Source organism: Manis javanica, chromosome 1 (assembly GCF_040802235.1).
Source record: "Manis javanica isolate MJ-LG chromosome 1, MJ_LKY, whole genome shotgun sequence".
NCBI classification, from domain to species: Eukaryota; Metazoa; Chordata; class Mammalia; order Pholidota; family Manidae; genus Manis; species Manis javanica.
Genome location: NC_133156.1, coordinates 11965422 through 11989971, shown reverse-complemented (window position 1 = coordinate 11989971; position 24550 = coordinate 11965422). Strand labels below are relative to the sequence as shown.

General features: G+C 42.0%; 1 protein-coding gene across 3 annotated transcripts in view; it reads right to left on the bottom strand.

Annotated features, from left to right (window-relative positions):
* Nucleotides 1-24550, bottom strand: part of ATP8A2 (ATPase phospholipid transporting 8A2) — a 518682-nt gene that overhangs the window by 381779 nt on the left and 112353 nt on the right. For all 3 annotated transcript variants that reach the window (XM_037003923.2, XM_073228342.1, XM_073228389.1), the window contains exons 3-10: nucleotides 15038-15137; nucleotides 14555-14653; nucleotides 13507-13552; nucleotides 12824-12864; nucleotides 8501-8574; nucleotides 6590-6659; nucleotides 5454-5581; nucleotides 4096-4207 (exon numbers count right to left, since the gene is read on the bottom strand). In XM_037003923.2, coding sequence (XP_036859818.2) covers nucleotides 4096-4207; nucleotides 5454-5581; nucleotides 6590-6659; nucleotides 8501-8574; nucleotides 12824-12864; nucleotides 13507-13552; nucleotides 14555-14653; nucleotides 15038-15137 — 670 coding nt within the window. The remainder of the gene's footprint in view (nucleotides 1-4095; nucleotides 4208-5453; nucleotides 5582-6589; nucleotides 6660-8500; nucleotides 8575-12823; nucleotides 12865-13506; nucleotides 13553-14554; nucleotides 14654-15037; nucleotides 15138-24550) is intronic.

Below are 24550 nucleotides of genomic sequence, written 5' to 3'. Positions count from 1 at the left end.
AGGTATTTCTGAAGTACATTATTTGCCCTCTGGCATCTCAAAATTTAATTGAGAAAAAGAAGACATACACAAACATAGACACATCAATAATGCAAAACAGAACATCAATAGACATCAAAATAAGTGGATGGACAAAGAGTTCAGGTGGAAAACTATGGAGGGAAAACCAGCAGGAAAAATCAGGAAAGCTCTAGTGGGTCTGGAGAAATCTGAATGGAATCCCGGGCCAAAACAGAATGTAGACAGGAAAGTAAAACAAGGGTAGAAAGGCACCTAACCATCTATAAACTGTTCGGGGGCAGGGCTGGAGGTTGGGGGTAAACACCAGCCCAGGTAGAACAGAGGCCAACCTTGGAAAGTGAGTTCAGAAATATCCATTAAAGCCAGATTTAAGGACCACTAAGCATCAGGTGGTCACCTCGGTGGTGGAAAACAACAGTACTGGTTGCACTAGACACTTAAGCACCTGAAGTCATCTTATTAAAATTTTCTGAAGGTAGTTGTGGGGGCAGAGGAACAGTCCCCAATAATGTTCATGCCTTAATATCCGAACCCCATGAATATGCTAGTTGAAGTGGTAAAAGGGGCTTTGCAGATGTGATTAGATTAAGGACCCTGCCTTAGGGAGACTGCCTTAGTTTATACAAGGGCCAAATTTAATCAGGTGGTCCTTAAAACCACAAAAAGGAGAGAGCCTTTTCTGCTTATAGTCAGGGAGATGTGACAACAATAGAATGTCAAAGAGATGCCACATCGCTGGCTTTGAAGATAAGGGAAAAGGGGTCATAAGCCAAGGAATTTAGGCAGCCTCCTGAAGGTTGGGAAAGGCAAGGAACAGATTCTCCTCGAGAACCTCCCAGATTGTTCTGGAAAGGAATGCTGCCCCACTGACATCATCATATAGGTAAGACCCATATCAAACTTCTGACCTATAGAATTATATCATAACAGCTTCATGCTGTTTTAAGCCACGAAGTCTGTATAAATTATTAATGGCAGTAATAGGAAACTAATACCGTAATACAGCCAGGTGGAAATAATCCATTCCTGGAGGTGAGCAGAGCCGTGATTCAATCAGAAGCCAGGAAACAGGGAAAGACGCATATCAGGGCTTCAGTCTACAGGCACCTTCCGGGAGTCATGAGCCTTCTCTCTTCACAGGCAACACTGATTTATAAAGATAAGGTGTCCAAAAACTTGTAAGGCACTAACTGGCCACAAAAACAGTGCCTTGTGCCAAACTTAGGTCAGTATTCTCTTTCACTAGTCTCCATTTATCTGATCGTGAAAAGACCTAGTAAGAAAATGTCTCCAAATATAAGACTGTGAATAAAGTCCCAAGGTGAACATAAAATCAAGACTAAAATGGGAGGCAATCCGTTCCTAGGTTCCACAGAGAAGCTCATAGCACAGCATGGCTGAGGCTGCTGTCTGAATCCTGTCACCAAAGCCAGAAATACCGCTCTCGTGGCCATGGTTTTCTGTGGGGCTGGGGAGCTGACCAACTGTTATACTAGCAGTTTGGAAAAGTTAAGCCCTCTAAGTATCTAAACAGCACAGCAGTATTTTCCTTTATATACTTTTTCCTCCTTTTCACTGAATTCTCTCTCATGTTGAATCAACCACGAGCACACACTGAACTACTACTATGTGTAACTACACTACACATGAAACAAGGGCACTGTGAGGCGTAAAAGGCACTGGTGAGAGTTTAAAAAACAAAAATCACACAAGTAGAAGAGCCCTAAAGCAACCATGTTTCCTCTCTGTGGTCAGGTAGCACAAGTACAGACGGAAAATGTAATTTCACAAACAGGATGGCTTCTGGCTAAGTGCTTTGTATTCCCTTTGAAAGCTCATTATTTTAACTTGTTGTTTCAGCCCTAAAGGCACAGCAAGTCCAGCCCAGATGTTTCTGGGGCTTTCCAGCATTCAGGACTCGAACAGGCAACATGGAACAGGCCGTGCAAAGAGGTTTATTGAATCTAGATGCAAGGAGAAGTGCCTGTCACACTCACGGGATGCAAGGCAACTTCATGAGGCAACTCAGTGCGTCCTGCGTTCACTGAAGAGATGATGGGATCGATTTTACGTGTAATTTTAATTATCCCTTAAGCCTTCGCTACAAAGCTGTATTATAATGCATGATCTAGAAAACCAGTACTATGCCCTGAGAAAACAACAGTGTACAAGGAATCTTGCAGAGCAGTTACATTTGTAATATGCACCATCTACCGACTAGTCTTGGGGCCCTGCCCGAATCTGAGCTAACTCCTTGGGATCTCTTGGTCACATCATCATAGAGAGCAGACGAGACCTGCAGTCGGTGGGGCTCCCAAAGTGCCAGGCAGTGGCTGCCAGAACTAGACTTGGGAAGTCAGGACACTTCCTAGGTGGCGGAGCACTAAGCTATTCATCAGGATCAAGTTTTTGTACACAGGCTGTTCAGAATCAACAAACGCTGAACTTTCTAACCAGTGGGGGTGAATGGGTGAGGACCTAGGAGGAAGGACGGTTCAGGTCCATCTCAGACACACTGAATAATCTTGACCCATCCCAGAACTGTGTCTCAGGGGTCACCCGTTCATTTGTCCAGCTGCCGTGGATCCCCCCACCCCACTCCACCCCACCCTGTCCCCCCTACACTCCTCCATGACCATCCCGCCATGCCTCAGGCCCTACCTTCCAGGACCAAACCCTCCCCAGATCCTCACCCTCCTTCAGGAGCTTGTCTCCTGCTCCCGCTTTACCCAGCTGAGGGCACTTCCCCCTCTCAAGCAGAGGGTGCCCCAGGAAAGACTTGTGTCCCTGTCCAAGTCAGAGCATCACTGAATGGGGCCCAGTGATGCTTCTCACACACCATTCCTCTAATGCAATGTTTAAAAGCCCACCTACAAAATCCGCGCTACACCACCTTCTGGCTCTTTCCTTAGCAAAGCCAACAGCCTCGCAGTCACCCGCCATCTCTCTCTGCAGCTTTGCGCGATGGGCTTCTAGCATCTGCCTCTACCCAGCTTTGGCAGGATTCTGTCTTCAAAAGCACAGCACCGACCCATCGAATGCCATGGCCTGTCAGTCCTTTAGTTCCCAACAGCAAATGGCCTCCAATAGACTCCTGTCTCCTGCCCCCAAGGCTCGCCCTCAGATCTCCCCATGCCACAGGCCCCTGACTCCTGAGCCACAAAGTCAAGCACCCGACACACTGGCCAGCCTGTGACTCAGCGACTTGACACTCCTCAGTGTCAGTGAGTCTCAGTCCTGCGAATCCTCCCGCCAAGCTCCACTGCCACCCTCAGCTGGGAGGGACACTGGGGTCTGTTACTTCAGCTGTCCTGACAAATACTTAACTCTGTCTCCTACATCATTGCACCTCAAACAGTACACCTGTGCAGCAGCTTCCTTCCCCAACTCCCTATCTAATACGTGGTGCTTAGTATCTAGTCAATGAGACACGCTAAGCCTGGGATCGTTGGGCCATCTACATGTGCCCACAGCCCTCTGTAATGACGCGTGTCACACAGACCCCTCTGCTTTGTGATTCCCGATTACCCTATATATATATATAGGCTATATATATATATATATAGGCTATAAATTCACAAATGATAAGTTTTAAAACATTAACAGGGAGAAAAAGCAAAATAATTTTACTTTAGTATTTTTTTGGCATGTGAAGAATAAACATTAGCTCAAAAATAGCTGATTCTAAATTATCTAGAATTCAGTTAAACAAGACAACTTACTGTAAAACCTTAATTAATGGGGTGGGGAGGAGAAATAAAAAAATCATTAAAAAATCCCCATTTAAGTCCAAAAGATAAGTTAGAATTTATTGTCTCCTTAACCCAGAAAACAAAGACCAGTGATATTTCAAGCAACAGGTAACAAACATCTGATACAATAATAGAAATTCAGGAGAAACTATCTAAAGAATCAAAATAAAGGCACTTTCTTTCCAAATTTAAGTTCATAGACAAACCTGACCTACCTAAATGCAACATCTTCATTTCCACTCTCTACTCCATAAAACAGAAAGAAAGAAGAAAAAAAAAAAGACTAAAATCAGCATTGTTTTTCAGCAAAGAAATGTTTTACCTGCATGAGTTTGGTGTCGTGTCCAGTATAAACAACTATGCCAAAGACCCACTGAGTATTTCTAAGCTGTGTACCTCTTAATAAGATCTGGTCGGGCCCAAGGGAAACAGGGCTAAAAATAAGAAACAACATTTATATTTAATAATAGTCTGACAAATGAGCATGAGTTTTCCCCTTAAAAATCAACCCACAATCAAATGTTTCTTTAGTCAAATCTGAATTATTTCACTGAGAAACGGGGCAATAATGGTTACCACTGACTTAATCTACCAAAAAAAACCCAAAAAAACAAAAAAGACCTAAAAATGGTTTCTTATCCATTCAGCACTACATAAAAAATAATTGTTTTTCCTATACAATGTTAGAGGGAATTGTGTCTCTTATGACCCTGCCAGCGACATTCACCGCCCCAAAAGGAAATTCCTACAATACCCAGAAGCATGTTCATTTAGAAAACCCAGTTTATTTTGTAGACTACTATAAGAAAAAAAAAAAAAGCGGTGATATCAAATTTGTCAAGGATGCCTTCATGATGAAATAAAACACTGTGTGATTTAGAAATCGGGAAGTCTACAGAATGGCTCGACACTGAATGAAATTAATCTAAACAGCAGGCACACTGCGTTGTCAGAGGTATTTGGGGTTGATTCCCATGATTGGGTCCTTCCCTTAGGGTCTGTGCAAAACAGGAAGGCAGGAGACCTTGCTAAAAAGCATACAGATTAAAGATGGGAGAAGATAGAAGCTGCACCCCAACATAATGACAAAAAGTGACTCTGCAACACTAAAACAAATGCCAAGAGGAAAAATACTGACACCATAGAGACAACAGGGCTGCGAATATTCTCAAGGAAGAGTAATTGTTGTTCTTTCCATTCAACTTCCTAAAAACAAATGCTACTTAGAAGAATGTTAGCCAAAGAGAGAGAGAGAGAGAGAGAGAGAGAGAGAGAGAGAGAGAGAGAGAGAGAGATTTCTCTAGTAAATATATTTGCTCTTAGATACCTCAGACACCTCACTTCTGCTTTTCTGGACAGTTTTATCCAGCTGAAACCAGCTCTCCTCCCTAGCAGATAATACACAGAAAGAGGCAGCACTGCGAACCTCATTTCACACCCCCTGTTTTTTGTGGCAAAAATTAGTTCTTTCCTTAAATTTAAGGGAAGGTTTAAATGGATTGAAATAGTGTTTGAACAGAAGCTGTCTCTCATGCCTAAGCTAAATATCAAGAAATCCCACTGTTTTAAAATACTATGAAACCAGAGAGCACACTGATTATTTTCCAAAACTCCAGTAATTCTTAGTCCCACTAAAAAGAAAAAAACACACACACACACTCAGAAAAACGAGAGTGATACCTTTTCCCATCTAAGTGCAAGTTCCCAGTGAAGTCGTAGAGGTGGCGGTTGGGCCCCTCACATTCTATCGTGCCGGATAACTTCATCAACACTTCCCGGGTCTGCATGTCAGCAGTGTGACTCAGACTCTAAAATGGTAAACCAGAAGGAGATACTGAATACAATCTTTTATATTATAACATTCGGCATCCCCACTGTTAATCTAAAGGAAATAAGGAAAAATCTAAAATGAAATCATTTGGAGAGGCTAACAAATCAAACTACCATCCCTCAATATAGACTTTTGACAGGCAGCTCTTGCCACTATAACAATGTAAAAGTTTCAAAAGAACTCAAAACAGCAGAAAGTTAATATTCTGCCACTGTGCTGGAAATATCCATGTTTTAAGTAACAACGCACTCCAGCACCTTACAGAGAGCATAGGCTAGTAACTGTATTCCCACACTAATCATAAAAACACAATAAAGTAGCTTTTAAATTCAGCATTCAGTAACTCTTGTTTAGAAAAAAGTGTCTAAATCAGATATCTAATGTACCAAAGAAATATATGCAAATGGAGTTATCAAATTAACTTTATGCAGCAGAGAGTTTAAGTGTCAAATGCTTGTCAAATGTTTATTAAAGACTCTTTTTCATTCTAGAATTAAAGTATTTGGTAAGAAGAGCTTTACTTAAGATATAGAAATTTTGTATCTAATAACTGCTTCCTAGAATTAGAATCTCAATAAAACAATAGTGCAAAGTAAGGCATCCGGAGCTTACCTGCTGCATCACCCACTGTGGGTGCTTCCCTCCTGCATCACCCACTGTGGGTGCTTCCCTCCTGGCCACAGAGCTGCCCCTCGCCGAGGAGCACCCTCCCGCCTGCACCGACACGGGGCTCAGCAAGAGGGCAACTAAGGCGTGACGTCCTTCATGACCCAGCCTTGGATGAAGCCCACTTTTTCTAGCTCTGCTGTCCCTCTGGAGTCCCCTTCATAATAAAGGCACATTCTTCCTATAGACTCCACAAGGGTTAAGGTATAACCATTAGTAGCAGATTTTTTTCCTGCAGAAAACTACTCACTGGTACACAGAGGGCCCAGATTTGCAAGGTGGGCTCTGTAACAACACCAGTCATGAAAGACGGCTTTACCTGGCGTATTTTAAGGTTCGTCTCCCCATCTAGATTAGCTGTTTCAACATAACACATTGCCTGGGGTTCACTAGAGAGAGAGAGGGGAAAAAGGCCAAGTTTAGTAAGGTCCTCTACACAAATTATCCACAATTTATAAAGTCTCTGCTATGAAAATTGTGTCTGCTGACTGGCCCTTCTAAGTGATGTTATAAACAACCACTTCAGTAGCAGTAACTGACTGGAAACACAAACACTCATCTCTGGGGCTCAACACCAAGCTGTCTGCCCAAAGATCCATCCTTATGGCCCCCGCCCCGTGGCTGCCTGGCCTCATGCAGGCAGAAATACCTGAGATGCATGAGAAGCGGGGGGTGGGCTATGGGAAATGTGTGGTGCCCCAGCCAAGACATGACCACTGGGTTTGGTGACATTCAAAATCTGAGACTCAGCCCGTTCCTGAGCAAAAGAGCTGGCCTGGGCTTCTGAACATCTCCTGAAGAAAATTACAGCCAGTTGAGTTCAGGAACTGAGATATAAGTTTGACAAGCCTTCTCTTCCTTGCACTTTTTACTATGTCAATAGGCAACTTTGTAATCAAAACACCTAATTTTAAGGACAGAAAACTCAAAGAATAAAACAAAACCATAGCAGATATTCTACTACTTCTTCTGATCTTTGGCTTTAGGTGGCACAGTCAGTGGTTGACAGAATGGACGTGGCAACCCACTGGCTGAGTTAAAATATCCTGGTGCAACTTTTCTGGCCTTGGAAGTTGTTTAATCTCTGTTTCTCTGTTTTCTCACATATAAAGGAAGGATGTCAAAGTTTTTTGGGGAAGATTAAAGGGATGGATGGTATCACCAGCAGGCTGCTTGCACAAGCGCAGACTCAAACACTAGGAAGCATCTTGAAAACATGATGTCAGCTCACAAGCAATCTCATGTTAACGCCAGGTGTTCTGAGGGTCAGGGCCAAAACTCACATCCCAGACCATCAAGTAAGCTGCATTTTACTATTTCTAGGAGTTTGCTACCAACCAACAGGGACAACCATGAATCCCATCCCTTGTATATGGTGCTTTTCCTGCTCTGGAGTCCTAATTTTAAACACTTTATCTTTAGAAGAAAACTCATGCTGAGGCTTAAAATCTAATGTGTAATCAAATCTCCAGTCAGAGAAACACTGTCTGGAATCAAAGAAAATGTAAACAGTGTGAGCATCTATGATTTCCAGCAGTGTTTTAGTCTTAATATCATATAATCTTGAAGTCAAGAGTAGAAGTTTATTCTTACCCTAATTTTGGCTTTCCTTCTTTGATATATATTATACATTTATATATCAAGCCAAGGAAGAGTCAAGGACTGTGCTGTCCACAGTTTTCACCTTTAACGATGACACCTTTCTAGCACAAAACTACCTAGAGGACGTGGCGATGATATGTAGGCAGAAAGGGGCCAGAGGTGGATGAGTGAGGAGCAAACACCCCCTGCAGTTCTTGTCTATGCTCAGAAAGTGGTCACGGTGCTCTGAACAGCTACTGAGGGAGCCCCCAGGTTCTGTGGCAAAGATGGCCGGCCGGGCCCGTCAGGAGACTGGCTCTAGAGCCTCAGGCAGGCTGCAGTGTGCATCTGCAGCACGAACCCCTACATCTGCCTGCAACAAGGAGTGGCCCACAATAGCCAGGAGACTGAACTGAACCAATAAATGTAAGACAGTTCACAAAAAGGTACAAAGGAATAAACAGGAGAAGGGAAACTTAGGATTAAGGCAGCAAAGAGCAAAAGACAAATAATGGAAGAACGGGCTGGAGAGAGAGGATGGCTTCTCGGGAGGAAAGGAAGGGGCAGCTGGCAATGTCTCCTGTCACCACTTAGGCTTTTACCATTCTTGACATTTATTCTAAAACATGTGCCCACTGGCACACCTGACCTGGTGGATAGCAGGACCATGTCTGCAGGAAGATACTGCCCATTGACGATCTTCACGATGTCCCCCACTGCCACCTAGAACACAGGGGCAAGGACAAGCGGGAAAGAAAAGAAAGCACAAACTTTGATAAAGGTGGGTGCGTATGTGAAGACAAATTACTATATAGCTATGCTGCAAACGTTAAGCCAGAGGAACCCCGATTATTTTCCTTGACAAGAACAAAAGGAAAAGCTTTCAACACAGTGGTAACATTGCCTTCTTGCAATGATGCTGAATGAAAAAGAAAAAAAAATGGAGGGAGAAAGGAGATGTGTCAGAACAATGATCCAGCTCTCATTTTCTGACAAGTATTCATCAAGCCCCAGAGCTTGAACTCTGGGGCAATTCCACAGCCTCACGCAGTAGGAGAGGGAGGTGAAGTGCGCGGCTCCGGGGCTGGCCGGCAGCCTGGGCTCAAATCCGCCCCGCTGTCCTCACTAGCAGTACGCAAACTTGAGCAAGTTTCATAAATTCTGTGCACCTCAGTTGCCTCATCTATATAATGAGGTCAACAACACACATTTGATGGGTGCTTGTGAGGAGCAGCTGACTTAACACAGGGAAATTTTCTCCGTTTTATAAATGGGGAAACTAAGGCTCAAAGACAAATAATGATCATGGTCACATAGCCAGTGAGTGCTGGTACCAAGATTCAAAACAGAGCAATCCGGCCAGCGAGCTGATTCAAAGGCACTAGTACTACATTCATCCATGAACAGTATATCCTAAAGGTCCCCCAGAAATACACCACATAAAACAGAGAAGATTCATACAGTCCCATGAAATTGCCAGGAAAAGGGTCAGGGCCAAAGTTGGAGACCAGCTTGGGAAACAAAATCCACTAGGAAGCAGACCCCAAACCAAGGAAACAGGTCCCAGTCTTCAGAACATGAGCATCAGGGCCAGGGGTCTATACATCCTTTATAACATCACAGAAGCACCTGGCTGGGACGATGGGCTTTTAAGTGAGGCAGGCCTCAGCTCAAATCCAAGCTCCACAGACACACTAGCTCTGGGATCCTGGCCAGCCCTTCACCTCTCTGAGCTCCCGTGTCCTCACTTATGAAATGCGTAACACCCCACTTACTCTGCAGGGTCAATGCAGACTGAGGAATTATATGCAAGCACCTGGCATGCAACTGGCATGTGCCAAGTGCTAGTCTCCCCCAGTGTGCATGGAACCGAGCAGGCACTGCGAGTGTGAAGACCAAGGATGGCAGAACCTTGGGCGGCACAGGAAGAAAGGCCATTCCTAATGCACTAATAACTTCAGAACTCAAAATGAGCCCTGTTTTCTGTTCCTTATTCTAACTCATGTTAATATTTATTGGAAATCAAGACTTTCAAATGATGTAATAGTTGCAGAAAATGACTGGATCTTATAAGATAGGAGAATGGCATTGGCAGGTGCTTATATTTAATTTTGTATTTGGAAAAAAGGGGATTTAAAAGGAGTCTTGCTAGTGCTTTGAATTGCTTGTCCATGTGTGTGGGAAAGTCTAGGAAATCTGGCTCAATGTACAGAAGGTGGTAAAAATTAAAATTCCAGAATCAATGTACATCTGAAGTTAGTAACCAATTAAAGGGCAAAAAGAAGGCATATAATTAAAGAATATTCCACAAGAAAGAACAAAGAATAGATGCTATAGAGCTATTTTAATAACCATCATTACAAAAGCAAAGAATACATCTGAAAATTGAAAATGTTTTTTAAATATAAAAATATTTTATGTGAATAGTTTAATTACATAGGCAAAATTCAGAAACAGCAATTAGTTAAAAAAAACTAGAAAGGAAAATTAGTCAAGTTTTCAAAAGAAAAAAGGCAGTGGACTTCTTTTTTAATTCAAAGTGGGAGGACAAGGTAAATGATGGCTTTCTTCCATCTTTATTATTTAAATAAAGAAACATGTATATTTATATCCCAATATCAAAGTACTAAGAAGTTTCATGTACATGACGTACTTTTTTCTTGGAATTTCGTTTGAAGTTGGTTTTCTTTTCGGTGGTCCTGTGCCTGGCTGTCCCTTGAGTGTGTGAAACTCTCCAGAGTGAGAATTCTCAAGATTGGAAAGCACCCCCTCTAGATCCCAGAACCCGCAAGACCCTTAACTTTAAAGAAGAAGCTCAAAGTTCCTCTCCAAGTCACCGAAGCTGTCGCGATCCACCCAAGACCTGCCTCTCAGTGATCACCGACTATTCAGCTAGAGCCCGGGGGTGGGTCACTTGAGCTGCAGCATTTCAGCTGAGGCACCCACCGCTTGGGGAAGCCCAGGGGGCCAGGCCCACTGCGCCCGATGTCTCTGGCATTGGCACCCTGCCCTCTCCCACGGGCTCACCCTCGTGCTGAGCAGCTCTGCAGCCATGCCTGGCTTGCCCAAACCTAGAGTTTCACCCACTTACCTCTGCCTTGGATGGCATTTCGCTCTTACGCTGGTCCCCTCCTACTCATGCTTCCAGGGAGCACCCCAGCATCTCATGAGGGAAGCCTTCCCTGACCTGAACCGGGAGACTAGACTAGCTGTCCCTCGCAGATGTCCCCAAAGCACCTGCAGCATGCCTTACACAGCGCCCGGCACCCGCTCCGCATCCTGTTCAGCTGCTCTCACCACCACACCAGCGTGCTGGCGTGTGCTCCCCGGAACAGCAGCAGCCTCACCTGAGAAGCTGTTAAGCAAATGCTAGAGCCCCAGCCTGGAACGACCGAATCAGAAAGCCTGAGAGTGGCGCCTAGCACTGCTGTACCAGCTGTCCGGGTGACCGGGGAGCCTGCTGACACTGCTTATGGGCAGGGGCCGTACTTCATTCTTAACTGTATCCCCAGTGTCTTAACAGTAGCTGGTATGAGAGCCCCATTTAAATAAACAAACAAATCATTGAAATAAAAATACATGTGGCAAAGCATGTAATAAGTGTTTGGTGTGAGCTGGTTTTTTTCCCTCCAAATATGGGTGGGAAACAGTAACGAGTTTTTGGAGTCTGTGAGGCCATCAACTCCTGGACCCAGAATTCAGAAATAATCGCTCCACTTCCTGCTGTTTTAAGTAGTGTCAACATCTCAAGTCCAAATCATTCTCCACTCCAGCCAGTATTAGTACCTTTTTGGGGACGGGGATGGCAATAGGGGCCTTGAAGAAAGAGGCCATTCCTAAGTACAGCAGGAATCCTTGAATTCCTATAGCATCAGGAGCCTTTCTACCTTCTGTGAAGTCAAGAATTTCTAACTACTTGACCAAGAAACGCCACACTTCCAAATGAGAGTGAGGTCGGTTAATAGTTGCACTACAGGACTTCTGGATTGCTACAACAATTAAGGTGTTATCACAAAACACTTGCAAAGGGCTTATAGTTCTCCTACAGCAAAGCAAAAATAAAACAAAAACTAAAATAAAGGCTGGAGGTACCATATCACAGGCATTCTGCTAATTAAAGATCTAAAGAACATTTAAAACATTGTTTATTAAACACTTAGCCAGAGAAACTATTGTTAAGTTCCCCTTCTTAACAGTAGTTTTCTTTTGAAATCATGTTAGTCAACTTTGAAGCCTGGAGGAATAAGAATCACCTCCCAAAAAACATCTCATGACTGTTAGGAAGGTCCACCTAAAACAGAAACTCACTTAAAAAGCTAATTTTATCAGATTCACGATACCCATGCACAGCATATTTCCTATAAATTTCTATTCATCAACGTGAACATCCAAAAAACCAACAGCATTGCAAAGACCCTAGTCCTCATATACCTCCAGAGATGTGGACGTAAACCCTTCTTGCTAAAGGGTTAAAAGCAGCAGCCACTGGTCATGCTCAGTCACCCCAACCACGGAATCAGAAGGGATGGTTTCCTACCCCTACCCCACCATGTGTATTCAATGGTAATCATAAACTCAAAACTCTTCCCATTAAAAATATTAGAAGTGAGAGTGTCCAAAGTTAAAATTTTTCAAAAAAAAAATTAAATTTAGGTTAAGAGAACAGAAAACCACAGAAAATATTTCTTGAATTGGACTTAGAAACTAGAAAATGCCTTGAGATTTCACAAATATCCATCCAGGGCAATGAATTTCGTAACTCCGAACAGAGCATCTTCTAGAAGACACACGTAACAGAGCCAACGGGCATCAGTTCTGAGTAAACCTCTTGGGAAAATTGTACAATGTAAACTTACATCAAATGGAGATGACCTATGTCTTAACACAAGCTTTATACTGCAATCAATACTAGCAATCAATTACAACTCTCCAAATCAATACCTTCTGGCATATCTTTAAAATTTGTTTTTACCTCTTTCCACATAATGGTATGCCACATACCATTCCTTAACACTGAAAAAAAAAGAAAACAATATATCAGTTAATAGTGGTGATAATCAAAATAAAATCAGTTTTCCAAAATCTAAAATGCTCCTTTTAAATTTCCAACATGCCATATTCTTAGACATAAAGGTATGCCACTACCAGTCCCCAAAATAGAGCCCCAATCTACATAGCTATAGCCCATACACACATTAATACATACACATAAATACAGACCTATACATGTAAGTGCATCTATTCATATTTAGCCCAGAAGAAGAGAAGCACCACCCCTGCTGTTATTCCAAACACATACACACACACAACAAACCTAATGTTCTAGAAATCAATACTGTAAAAAGTAGATAAAGATAAGTAGGGAGCAATTATAAACCAAGGTTGTAGACTGAACTGTTAATGAACATAAAGTATGTCCTCTGCCAAAAATGACCAGCTTTTCAAAAATTCTAAAATAAACAAATCCTGTTCAAATCTTAACTGCCAGGACTCCCATTTTGTTGAATTTGTCATTTCGCTATTTCTTTAAAGTATTTTTTAGACCATTCCACCCAATTTATGTCAATACTATTAAATACTTATTTAAAAGTCCTTAAATGCAGGTCTTAGTCTTAAGTTTTCTAGTGGAAAAAGTGGTTCCACCTGGTATCTTACCTATCGTTTTCTTTTTGTTAACTGCATTGTCTGCCTTATGTCGCTTCTGTTACAGGGAAGAAAAAAGCTCTTAGATTCAAACGTTCCAAATGAATAATTGAAACAGCAAACAATAAGATCAGGAAAAAACAGGGGGCAAGGAAACCAACCCACAGCCACGCTTGTGCCATAAAACCCAGTCCATGGCCTGTGACCCAGCACCACTCAGGAACTGAGCAGGTGGATGCAGTGCACGGAGATGGAATCTCCTTTGGTTTAAATGGTTATATTTTGGTTCTAACGGTGAACAAGCACTTTGAAGTGTGAAAACTTTCCACTCTTCATTGGTTTTAGGTAAGACTGAAAGAATTATTCAGTAAGATAAACCCAGCAACAAACTGAGTTCGTTTTATTGATTAAGGACTTTTTGGGGGGCAAAGTACCTTTGTTTTGATTTGTGTTAAATTTACTCATTTACCTATTCCCAGAAAAATGTACATACATGTGTGTGTATGTGTGTGTGTATGTGTACATGCACACATATGGGTGGGAGACTGCAAGCATGCAGGGGTGGGGAGGGAGAGAAAGGGGGCAGAGGGGGAGCTCAGAGAAAGTGGAGAGAAGGGCACAAAGTGAGTATGAACACGGCTGCAGCAATGAACGTGGAGATACAGTGAGACAAGGATGAGGAGAGAGATGATTCTTGAAAATTAGCTCGGGCACGGCCAGCACAATGCTACTGTACTAGACAGCAATACGGTCCTTCTGCTATCCAAATCAGCTAGCTGTAAAGGGGGGTGTGGGGAACATCAGTGATGCAAGTCAAAGGGGGTTCAGAGATCTAACATTAGAAAACTTGGCTTGAACTACTTCTGTGTCATTGTGCGTGTAGGTGTTTAAGATACTGTGTGTACACATTCCCTCCCCCAAAATACCATTGTGAGCCTTGAGAAGCTAGAGAAGCAATAGACCCATTTCCTGTCTTACATATATAAAAAAAAAAAAGCAAAACAACAGTTACAAGTTACGGTCAATACAATTTGTTTCTTATCAGCAAGCAAAAACTTACAAAATCTTCTACGATCTCTTTGATGCCTGCAATAGTTAAAATAATGATCAATGGCACCAGGGTGGTGTATCTTCCTGTTGGAGATACATCTGGAATTTGCTGCAAGAAAAGAGATCAAAAGAGGGAAGTTGACAAATTAAAGTCCTCGTTTGCAGTTCTGTTGCATTTCTGTCACACCAATACCATTATTTTTAAAACTAGCTAAGTGTTTTACAAATTTTAAAAATTTTACTCAACATTGCTATGTGTTTGGAATAAAGGTTAAAAGTATGACCCTGGGTCCATTTCCCAACACCTTACAGCAGTAGCTAAAGAAAACTCCCTTTATGAAAAGAGCACATTTATTCAGGCCAAAGACTGGATAAAGGAAGCTAATTACATTCAGGTATCATGACATTTTTTCATTAGGTGGTCTTTTAGGCAAAATCTCATTTTGCATAGAATTAAGGTTATGAATTTAAGTAAGTTTTTCGGAAACGTTACCTGTAGTAAGGCAATGAAGAGGAAGAAGGCATTAGCAGCTCTTCTAATCTGCTCATACAAGAATCGAGGTAGAAATGTCAGCACGCTGTACTTGGCCGTACTGTAAGGACAAAGAAAAATACTACTATCCGTTCTAGATGCAAATTCTAAAAAGCAAGAAAACAGGAAGTTTAAAAACTTTGCAAGTGATTTTAAAGACAAAATATTTCAAAATTCAGGGCAAGAAAATTGCTGTGAAAACTGCTCTCATACAAAGATTCATGTTAGTAAAAGGACACACCTGATAAGATCTTCTAACGTGATTTTCATATTCAAACTTTGATATATTTGTGTTTATTTAGTGTTCACACAATGGAAGCGGGATTTTAGCCACCTTCTAGGAGCTTTGTGCTATGAATACAGGAAGCATATAAAGATTATTTGCTAAAGGAAAATACATTTCAAGGATCACAAAACAGAAAGTGGTACACATTCCAAATACAGAAAGATGAGAACACTGAAATAAAAAGAGAAATAAAGAAGCACCAATTGAATAACTCACACTCGCAGATTTTGTGATGTGCTACAATTCCAACTACAAAGCCAGTGATTCAACACAGAGAATTCGCTCTGTAAAACACAGCCTGGGTAACAGGTGTCTGAATGAAAAGTTCAGTATGTCCCGCTGAATGACCACCACAGGTGTTTTAGCTCAACCTCACCTGAATAAACTCCACTCCTTCCACACACCCTTTATTTGGCCACTTTTTCATGGGGGTAGACCGGGATTTTTTTTTTTGCAATTTCATTGAGAAATAATTGAGCATAAACGTTATATACAGTATATAACCACTGGGTCAGTTTAAGGCATTCGGCATGATGTCTGACTTACATATATCGTGGATGATTACCACAGTACGTTCAGCTAGTGTCCATCCTCTCACATAGATACAATAAAAAGAAAAGAAAGAATAAAGAAAAAAGGAAAAAAATCTTGTGATGAGAACTCACACATTTTACTTTCTTAACAGCTTTCCTATGTATCACACAGCAGCATTAGCTATGGTCATCATGTTGTATGTTACATCCGTAGTACTTTTTTATCTTATAACTAGAAGTCTGTACCTTTTGATCACCTTCCTCCAATTTCCACTCCCCCCCACCCTCCACCTCTGGTAAACACAATTCTGATCTCTTTTTCTGAGTTTGATTTTTGTTTATTCATTTGTTAAAGATTACACACATAAGTGAGATCATAGTGTTTGCCTTTCTCTCCTGACTTATTTCACTTAGCATAATGCCTTCAGGGTCCACCCACATTGTCACAATGATAGGATTTCCTCATTTTTTAAGGCTGAATAAGACTCCATTGTATATATACCACCACTTCTTTACCCCTGCATCCACTGATGGGCACTTAAGTTTGTTTCCATGTCTTGGCTATTGTAAATAATGCTTCAGTGAATATGGGGGTGGACACAACTTTTTAAGTTGGTATTTTTGTTTCCTATAGATATATTCCCAGAAGTGGAAATGCTGGGTCAGATGGTAACTCTATTTTTAATTTTCTGAGGATCCTCCATATAGTTTTACACAACGGTGTCACCGATATACACTCCCACCAACAGTATACAAGGGTCCCCTTTTCCCCACGTGCACACCGTCATCTGTCATGTCTTCTCTTGATGATGGCCATTCTAACAGGTATGAAATGATGTCTCATTACAGTTTTGATTTGCATTTTCCTAACAACTAGTGATGTCGAGCATCTTTTTTATGGATTCTATCTGTTGGCCTTTTGTATATCTTCTTTGGAGAAGTGTCTATTCAGTTCCTTTGTCCATGTTTTAATCGGGTTATTTGGTTTTTTTGCTATTGAGTTGTACGAGATCTTTATACATCTGTAAACATTTATGTATGAGATCTATATATAAAATCAGATAATGGTTTGCAAATATTTTTTCCCATTTCATAGGTTGTCTTTTCAGTTTGTTGATGGTTTCTTTTGCTGGGCTGAAGCTTTTTAGTTTGATGCAATCTAATTTTTTATTTTTTATTTTGTTGTTTGTGCTTTAGTTGTGATATCCAAAAAATCATTACCAAGATCCATACCAAGGAGCTTTATATCCTGTTTTCTTCTAAGAATTTCATGGTTTTGGGTCTTACATTTAACTCTTTATTCTCTTTTGAATTAGTTTTTGTGAGCAGTATAATATATAGTTTCCATTTCATTCTTTTTCATGTGACAATCCAATTATCCCAGTATCATTTATTGAAAAACACCTGCCTTTTCCCCATTGGGTGTTCTTGGCTCCCATGTCAAATATTAGTTGATATATATGCTTGGGTTTATTTCTGGACTTTTGGTTCTGTTCCATTGGTCTATTTGACTGCTTTTATGCCAGTACTGTCCTGTTTTGATGACAATAGCTTTGTAGTATAGCTTGAAATCAGGAAATGTAATGCCTCCTGATTTATTTGGCTGTTTGGAGTCTCTTGTCATTCCATATAAATTTCAGGAGTGTTTTTTCTACTTCTGTAAAAAAATGCCTTTGGAATCTTGACAGGGATCGCAATGAATAGATGCTCACACTTGTGCTTCCATCTGGAACATCCTCTCCCATCCACACTGTCTCTGCATGACTCAACTGTCCTTATCTCATCCTCCCATCCAACCTTTCATCTTCCAATGAGTTTGGTCAAATTCACAAAGCCTCTTCTTCCTTCAAGCCAAAAAAGTATGAGGCTCACACCTACATTATATAGTCTCTGTTTTGTATTATATTTATGTATTTATCCTCAGAATAGATTCTGGGAAGAATAAGGATGTTTTCTTCAATGTCACATGCTCCTAGCACATAGCACATAGCAGATCATCAGTGAACAATGACACAGCACGAAGCATAAACTGAGAACCTGCAGGGGTAAAATGAACCAAAACTCCTTTGGCTGTTCACGGGCTTATCCACAAAACTACTTGCTTGACTCCTAGCTCACCTTCTGAAGGTATGGTGTGGAGCCAACTCTTAACTGAAATATATTCTAGCAAGACCATCTACCACGTTTCAAAGACACAACAAATTGGAAGCACCAATACAACAAAGGGGTCAGGAGACAGGACGCTAGAGACGTGTGTGCTGCTGTAAGACCCAGAGCAACCAGCCCTGGAACTGCAAAATTAAAGACCCGAAGTTGCCAACTCAAAAAGCAGCACTGAGCTCACTTGGTGCAGCAGGAAACTGGTCCGTGTCCCGTTCGTTCACTGCCACCACCTCCAGGCAGACCATCCCCAGAGCACCACAGCCCCATGCTCCATAACACACAGTGACTGGAGCCATCCTTACATACAGAATCATTTTCAGCCTCCTTCTTCTTAAGATATTAGATAAATGTGTGACAAATTATATGTCAACCACTTTTAAAACAGCTCAAATTTAAAGAATCTGACACTTGAAAGGATATCACTGAATTAGCTAGAAAATTTGCCTGCGTGGGCCCCTGCCCATTTATGTATGTCTATGGGGCAATAAGATGTCACGACATCTTATTGTAAAGACGTCGTGCAAGTAAAATTTTGCCCGACAGAATAAACTAGCTGAAGTGAAGCTCATTCAAGAGTAGGGAAAATATATCAAGGTCATATGATAGCTCATGGTAAAAGTTTTCTCAGCTGCAGCTTAGAGGACAAGGTCATATGGAACACCATGCATTCCTTCATGACACTACAACCACTGAAGTAAACAAAGCCAACAATATTCACCAGTATAGGAAATGTGAAAATTTACACACTTGTAAGATAAGTCTATAGAAGGCATCTTATAAGATAGTTTGGCTGTAACATTTGAACCCAAGATTACATCTGCATAAAACACACACACAGTTGGCACATGACCCCCCAACATTTCCGACTTGAGTAAAATACTAAGTGTGCTTTAGGGGACCTACAAGTCTCTTAGTGTCATGAACAGAAAGGTTTAGGAAGGAAAGTGATCCTATTCATGTCAGAAAACCAAAGATAAGGAAGGAGAGGGAATGCATCCTAACTTTTCTTCTAGTTGAACTAGAAAAATGAGTCTAAAGTATTTTCATCCTCTAATAGAATCAGCATAATCAATAATTCAGAGAAACTGACATTCATCCAAGAGACAGTTACTGTGCAGCATTAAAATAATTACCTTAATATACAAACGACCCTTATATGTCCTGTTACAGAGTCAAATACATAAAACTATGCAAAGCTAAAGGCAGCACCCATCAAAATTATCCCACCAGAACAGTTCAGAGCAGTTGCTTCTCAAACTAAAAGATGCATATGAATGTCCTAGAGATCTTCCTAAAACACATTGTATTAGTCAGGGTTTTCCCGAGAAACAGAACCAACAGGAGTATATACACACAGAGAGAGTGGGGTTTACTTTAAGGAATTGGCTCACATGATGTAGAGGCTTGGCTGGTCCAAAATCTGCAAGGTGAGCCAGCAGGCTACAGACCTTAAGGGAGATTCGATGTTGTTCCGGTCTGAACGCCGTGTGTCGGCAGAATTCCTCCTTGCTCGGGGAGGTCAGACTTTGTTCTACCAGGCCTTCAGCTGATTTGATAAGGCCCACCCACGTTATTGAGGGTACTCTGGTTTACTCAAAGTCCACCAATTTATATGTTAAACTCAAAACATGGCATTGATCAAAAATTCTTCAAACAATGTTAATGAAAAAGCACATTCACAGAAACATCCAGAGTTATGTTTGACCAAATACTTGGGCACCATGGCCCAGTCAAGTTGACATATAAAATTAACCATTACATGAATATTTTGATTCAGTAGGTCTGGAGAGAATCTAAGATTTTGCCAAGTGAATTCCCAAATGAGGCCAATACTGTTGGTCCAAGAATTTTAGTATCAACTACCCTTGAGGAAGTAGATTTGTTCAAATACCCTATCTGACGTCAGTCCAGCTGAGCACTGGAAGATATAAAAGGATGGGAGCACTTACCATTCACTGTACCAGGGGAAAGACATCTATGGGATGAAATGGTCAAATCAAGGAGCTTCCTAGCAGAAGAGTTTGCTCATTTGGGTGAATTAGTTGCCCCCAGAAGACTCTTACTCAAGCACATGTGTCTACACCCCTACCGGCACAGCCGTTCATGGCAAGGACAGGCACTGGCTACCAGCAAGTCCCGGCATTCAGTGCATCTCAGAGCCAGAGAGAAATAACCAGAGAAAACAGAAATGTTCCCTGTGGTTCTCTCAGTTTCCCTCTAAACATCTGTTACAGCAGTGTTGCCTCAAGTTGGGTGACTTGAGGAATGCCCAGGGGCTTGTCAAAATTCACGGAGCCCTATCTGTGTACAGTACGAGGCACTGTGCGACGTACCACAGTGAACCGAGTGGTCAGAAAGCCATGCCCTTGAGGCAGTTATGGTCTAGAGGAGAAATCAGGTTTACAAAACTACAGGACAGGAGAGGTGGTGAGGAATACTGTGGAGGAAAACAGATCACGGAAGGAAGAAGCAGAGGGAAGCACTGCGGGGGCCAAGGGAAGGGGTATGTATTTCAAAGGAATGATCAGGGACTGTTTCACTGAGAAGGCAACGTGGAGGTGAAGCCTTGAAAGAGGGGGTGCAGCAGGACCCCGCCACATGGACACACAGGGGAAGAGCTTTGCAGAGAGAAGGAACAGCAAGCACAAAGATGCTGAGTGCAGAGCTCCCGCTGCTCCTCCTGGGGAGCGGCAGGGAGGGGGCTGGTGCAGGCAGACAGCTGTGCACAGGTACAAACAGGGGCCACCTGGAGCCTCGCAGCTCACATCCACACAGTGGCCCTTTTCTCTTTAGGAATTCTAAAAGAAAGACTGTAAGATGACAAGATCTGACAATGACAGCAACCTGCAAACTCCTCCCCTGAGGAAACCTGCCAGTGGGGTGGGAGTGGGGGGTGGAGCTTGGTTCTGTGTACAGTGAGCATGCTCCCCCTGACAACTCTTATGATCTGGTAAGTATGGGAAACAAAGCATCAGAAAAAAAGGTCTGGCAAAAATGCGGATCTGAGGCGACCCACCTGTCACACACCACAAAGCACGTCAGAAGTCTGATCTCCAGAAGGCACTACAAAGCAAAGACCCAGAGAGGGTGTTAAGGTCTGATTTCCCAGCTTTGAGGAAAAGCACTGTTGACAACTGTTCTCTAAAGGCAAATCCAAAATGCAGTGACTGCTCAAAGTGTAAATTCCCCTTAAAACAAGCCTTTAGAAACTAAACTAGTTTAATACTCATCTTCAAAATATGAGCAGTAAATCCACACCGAGGGGTACAGACAGACAAAAGTAATCATTATTTTTACCCTTTTGCATTACATGGACAAATAAATTTCTTGTATGCACCCAATGTACAGAAAATGTTCCATATTTTGAAAGAGTTGAGGGCCTTTTTCAACCTCTCCACCAGAAGCTGACTGCATGAGCTAAATCATGCTCCATGATTGTGTTCTGGAAACCTTCCATTCTGTCCAAGTCCCTGTAAGATACCATTTACCCTTCACCTCTCAACAATTCCCTAAGCAAGTAGTTCTGGAGTATTGGAGGTGGAAGACCAGAAGACAACACAATGTCCTAAAAAGGTTATTCATGTCTTCGTAAACAGCTTGATTCACTTATCCCTTAAGGGTGTATTAAACTGACTCACAAGAAAGAGCAAGAGCAGGTGAGAACACCCGATGCAAAGGCCCCGCCAGGGGACCCTCTACCACTCCTGTTGACAATGGACATCACGCACACCTCGAGTCACCCAAGAACACGTGCGAATGGACAGCAGAGCCTAGGACCTTGCCCGTCTGGCCTCGACTCCCGGTGCTTTGCCAACCATCCTTCCCGAATTATCTTCTGGAATTCTCCTTGACTACAAAAATTCCTGCTGTTAAACAGGGCCCGACAATGTGACGATATGACCACCTCACCAGAAATTTCCACTTAATTTTACTAAATTACTGAAATGCCACCAGTTACAAATAAAGTTTAATAAGCTCATTTTAAAACATTGACATTTCTATTTCAGCATTTCTCCTATTTCTTCGTCCACAGCTGGAAAAGTAGTACCGGATCTGCCTTATCTCATAGCCTGTTCCCGGAATGCAGTAATTGGACCCAGACCAGTACTATTAGTCCCATAATTTTTTGCAGCACTTTATTTTGGCTCACATAAGCTTTTTCAGCATATTCTTTATAATACACAGCCTATGAGAAAAATGAGTTGAGCTCTAATCAATCATTTTGAGCATAACTTTATAAATTAAAGAGTCCCTGCTAAACAGTACAAGTGTTCTGTTCCCATCGTATTTCTAAATCTGTTCTATTACTCAATGCATTATTCAATAAATAGTTCTGGAGACAAAGCAGTATATTTCAATACTTCCATGGAAATGTGAGCTAAGAGCAAGATAACAGAGAGAAGATAACATTTTGAGCACAAAGCATGCTGCCAGGGAAATCTTCCACTGTGAATAGCTCTTAGATAAGCAGTTCCAAATGAAAGACACTGAACGTGCTATGGCTAGTAAGTATCCTTAAAGGTGGTACCACTAAAAAGTGGGCTTTACTCAATTGCTTTACAAGAAAACCTGTGAACTTTATGATATAAAATCAAAAGAAAATGAGTTGTGAGACTCTTATTCAATTTTGGACTGCAAAGCAAAAAGGACCGTCTTCAGTGAGATTCTAATCTTCAATAAAACGAAACAAGTATTTATTATGAAAATGTCTGTCCTAGTGGCAACTGAGTACAGAAGAAATCACCATTCAGGTCCCACCCTACACCTGCCCCAAAAAGCAGCAAAACAGGTCAGAGTCCATGGCTTTTTGTTAGATCTTTAGCCCTTCACTCAGAATCCAGTATATTCTTTCCAAACACAGGGAAATAAACCCAATCAAAAGGGAAGGATTAAGTCTGTCCCAGGTGCTGACGTGGGACAGGTCCAACAAGGTGTGACAGGACTCTGTGATAGGTCAAAACAGATGGGCCAAAATCCATCCTGCTCGGCTCTGCAGGTCTCTGCTCTCAGTCAAGGTGGCAGTGGTACAGCTGGCTGTGAGCGGGACCTTACCTAGTCAAAAATGCTGGAACTGGTCAAAAAGCCAAGCAGGCAGAGTCCAGGAACTATAATAATGAGCAAGAGCCACTTGGAACGCCAGCCTGAAGCAGACAGACTGAGAGACCAACAGGAGGTGAAGACAGTAACACAGAGATTTAATAGTGTGGAATGCACAAAGACTTCATTTTGGGAATACAAGCAAAATCTGTCAGGCCCTTGTGTTACAAAAAGTTGAAGGAGTTTACAGATACCAAAAACCCAAGGTGAGCTAAATCACCTTTTTGTGTGTGTGAATGTCTCACGTGACTGCCAAACTATTCAAACGTTTCATCTTCATTGAAATTATTTTGTTAGGTTTTGTGCATTTCCCTTGTGCATGGTAAAGATTCCAGCTCAAAATTTCAGAAAATGAACACATCCATGTACTTACCTACTTGAATTTTAACACAGAGATCTGAGGAACTACGCCTGTATGTATGGGCTTCTAACAGCAATGAAGGTCCAATCTAAAGGGCCTTCTGATCCACAATTATAAAATGGACACACACACTCCTGTCTGCCTACTCAGGCACCATTAAAATAGTAGAAAGGAATATAAAAATATATGGCTACATTCTTAACTAGAAATGGAATCATCAGCTGATAGAAAAAAAAATTTTTTTTCTTTCTATTTTAGACCCTTTTGTGATTTTGGCAAGAAAGCAGTCGACATGCTTCTAAGATGCCTTCTGATTATCAGCCGCAGCAAAAAAAGACATACGGAGGACCTGGAGCCTGAGCAAGGACCCCAGGCTGCAAGGCGGGGAGAGCAGCTTTGACTTTCAGAGCTATTTTCTGAGAAGGTATGTTTTTAAGAGAGTAATTCAGTTTTAACAAGAGGGCCATTGCGTGTGTTAGTTTTCCAGAGAAACAGAACCAATAGGATGCACAGAAAGAGAGAGAATGAGATTTATTGTAAGTTGGCTCACACAATTACAGACAGAGAAAGACAAGTCCCAAGATCTGCAGTCAGCAACCTGGAGACCTGGTGGTATAGTTCTAGTCCAAAGGCAGGAAAAACAGGATGTCCCAGCTCAAAGGCCACCAAGCAGGAGAAGTTCCCTCTTACTCAGCCTCTTTGTTCTACTCGGACCTTCAGCTGATTGGATGAGCCCCACTCACATCAAGGAGGGCAATCTGCTCTACTCACTCTACGACTGAAATGTTAATCAAATGTTATGCTCCCCTATGGGCACACACAGAACAACGTTTGACCAAATATCTGTGGACCCCATGACCCAGGCAAGTTCCCACATAAAAGTAAGTGTCACCACCACTTACTAGACAGGGCAGAAACAGTACGACCTCAGTGCACTGGAGGAAGAGAGAGGCTTCAGCCTGCAAACGGAGGAAGCTCAGGAGGTGGAAATACCAGCAATGGAAAGGGACTGAGGAGAGGGTGGTAAGCAAAAG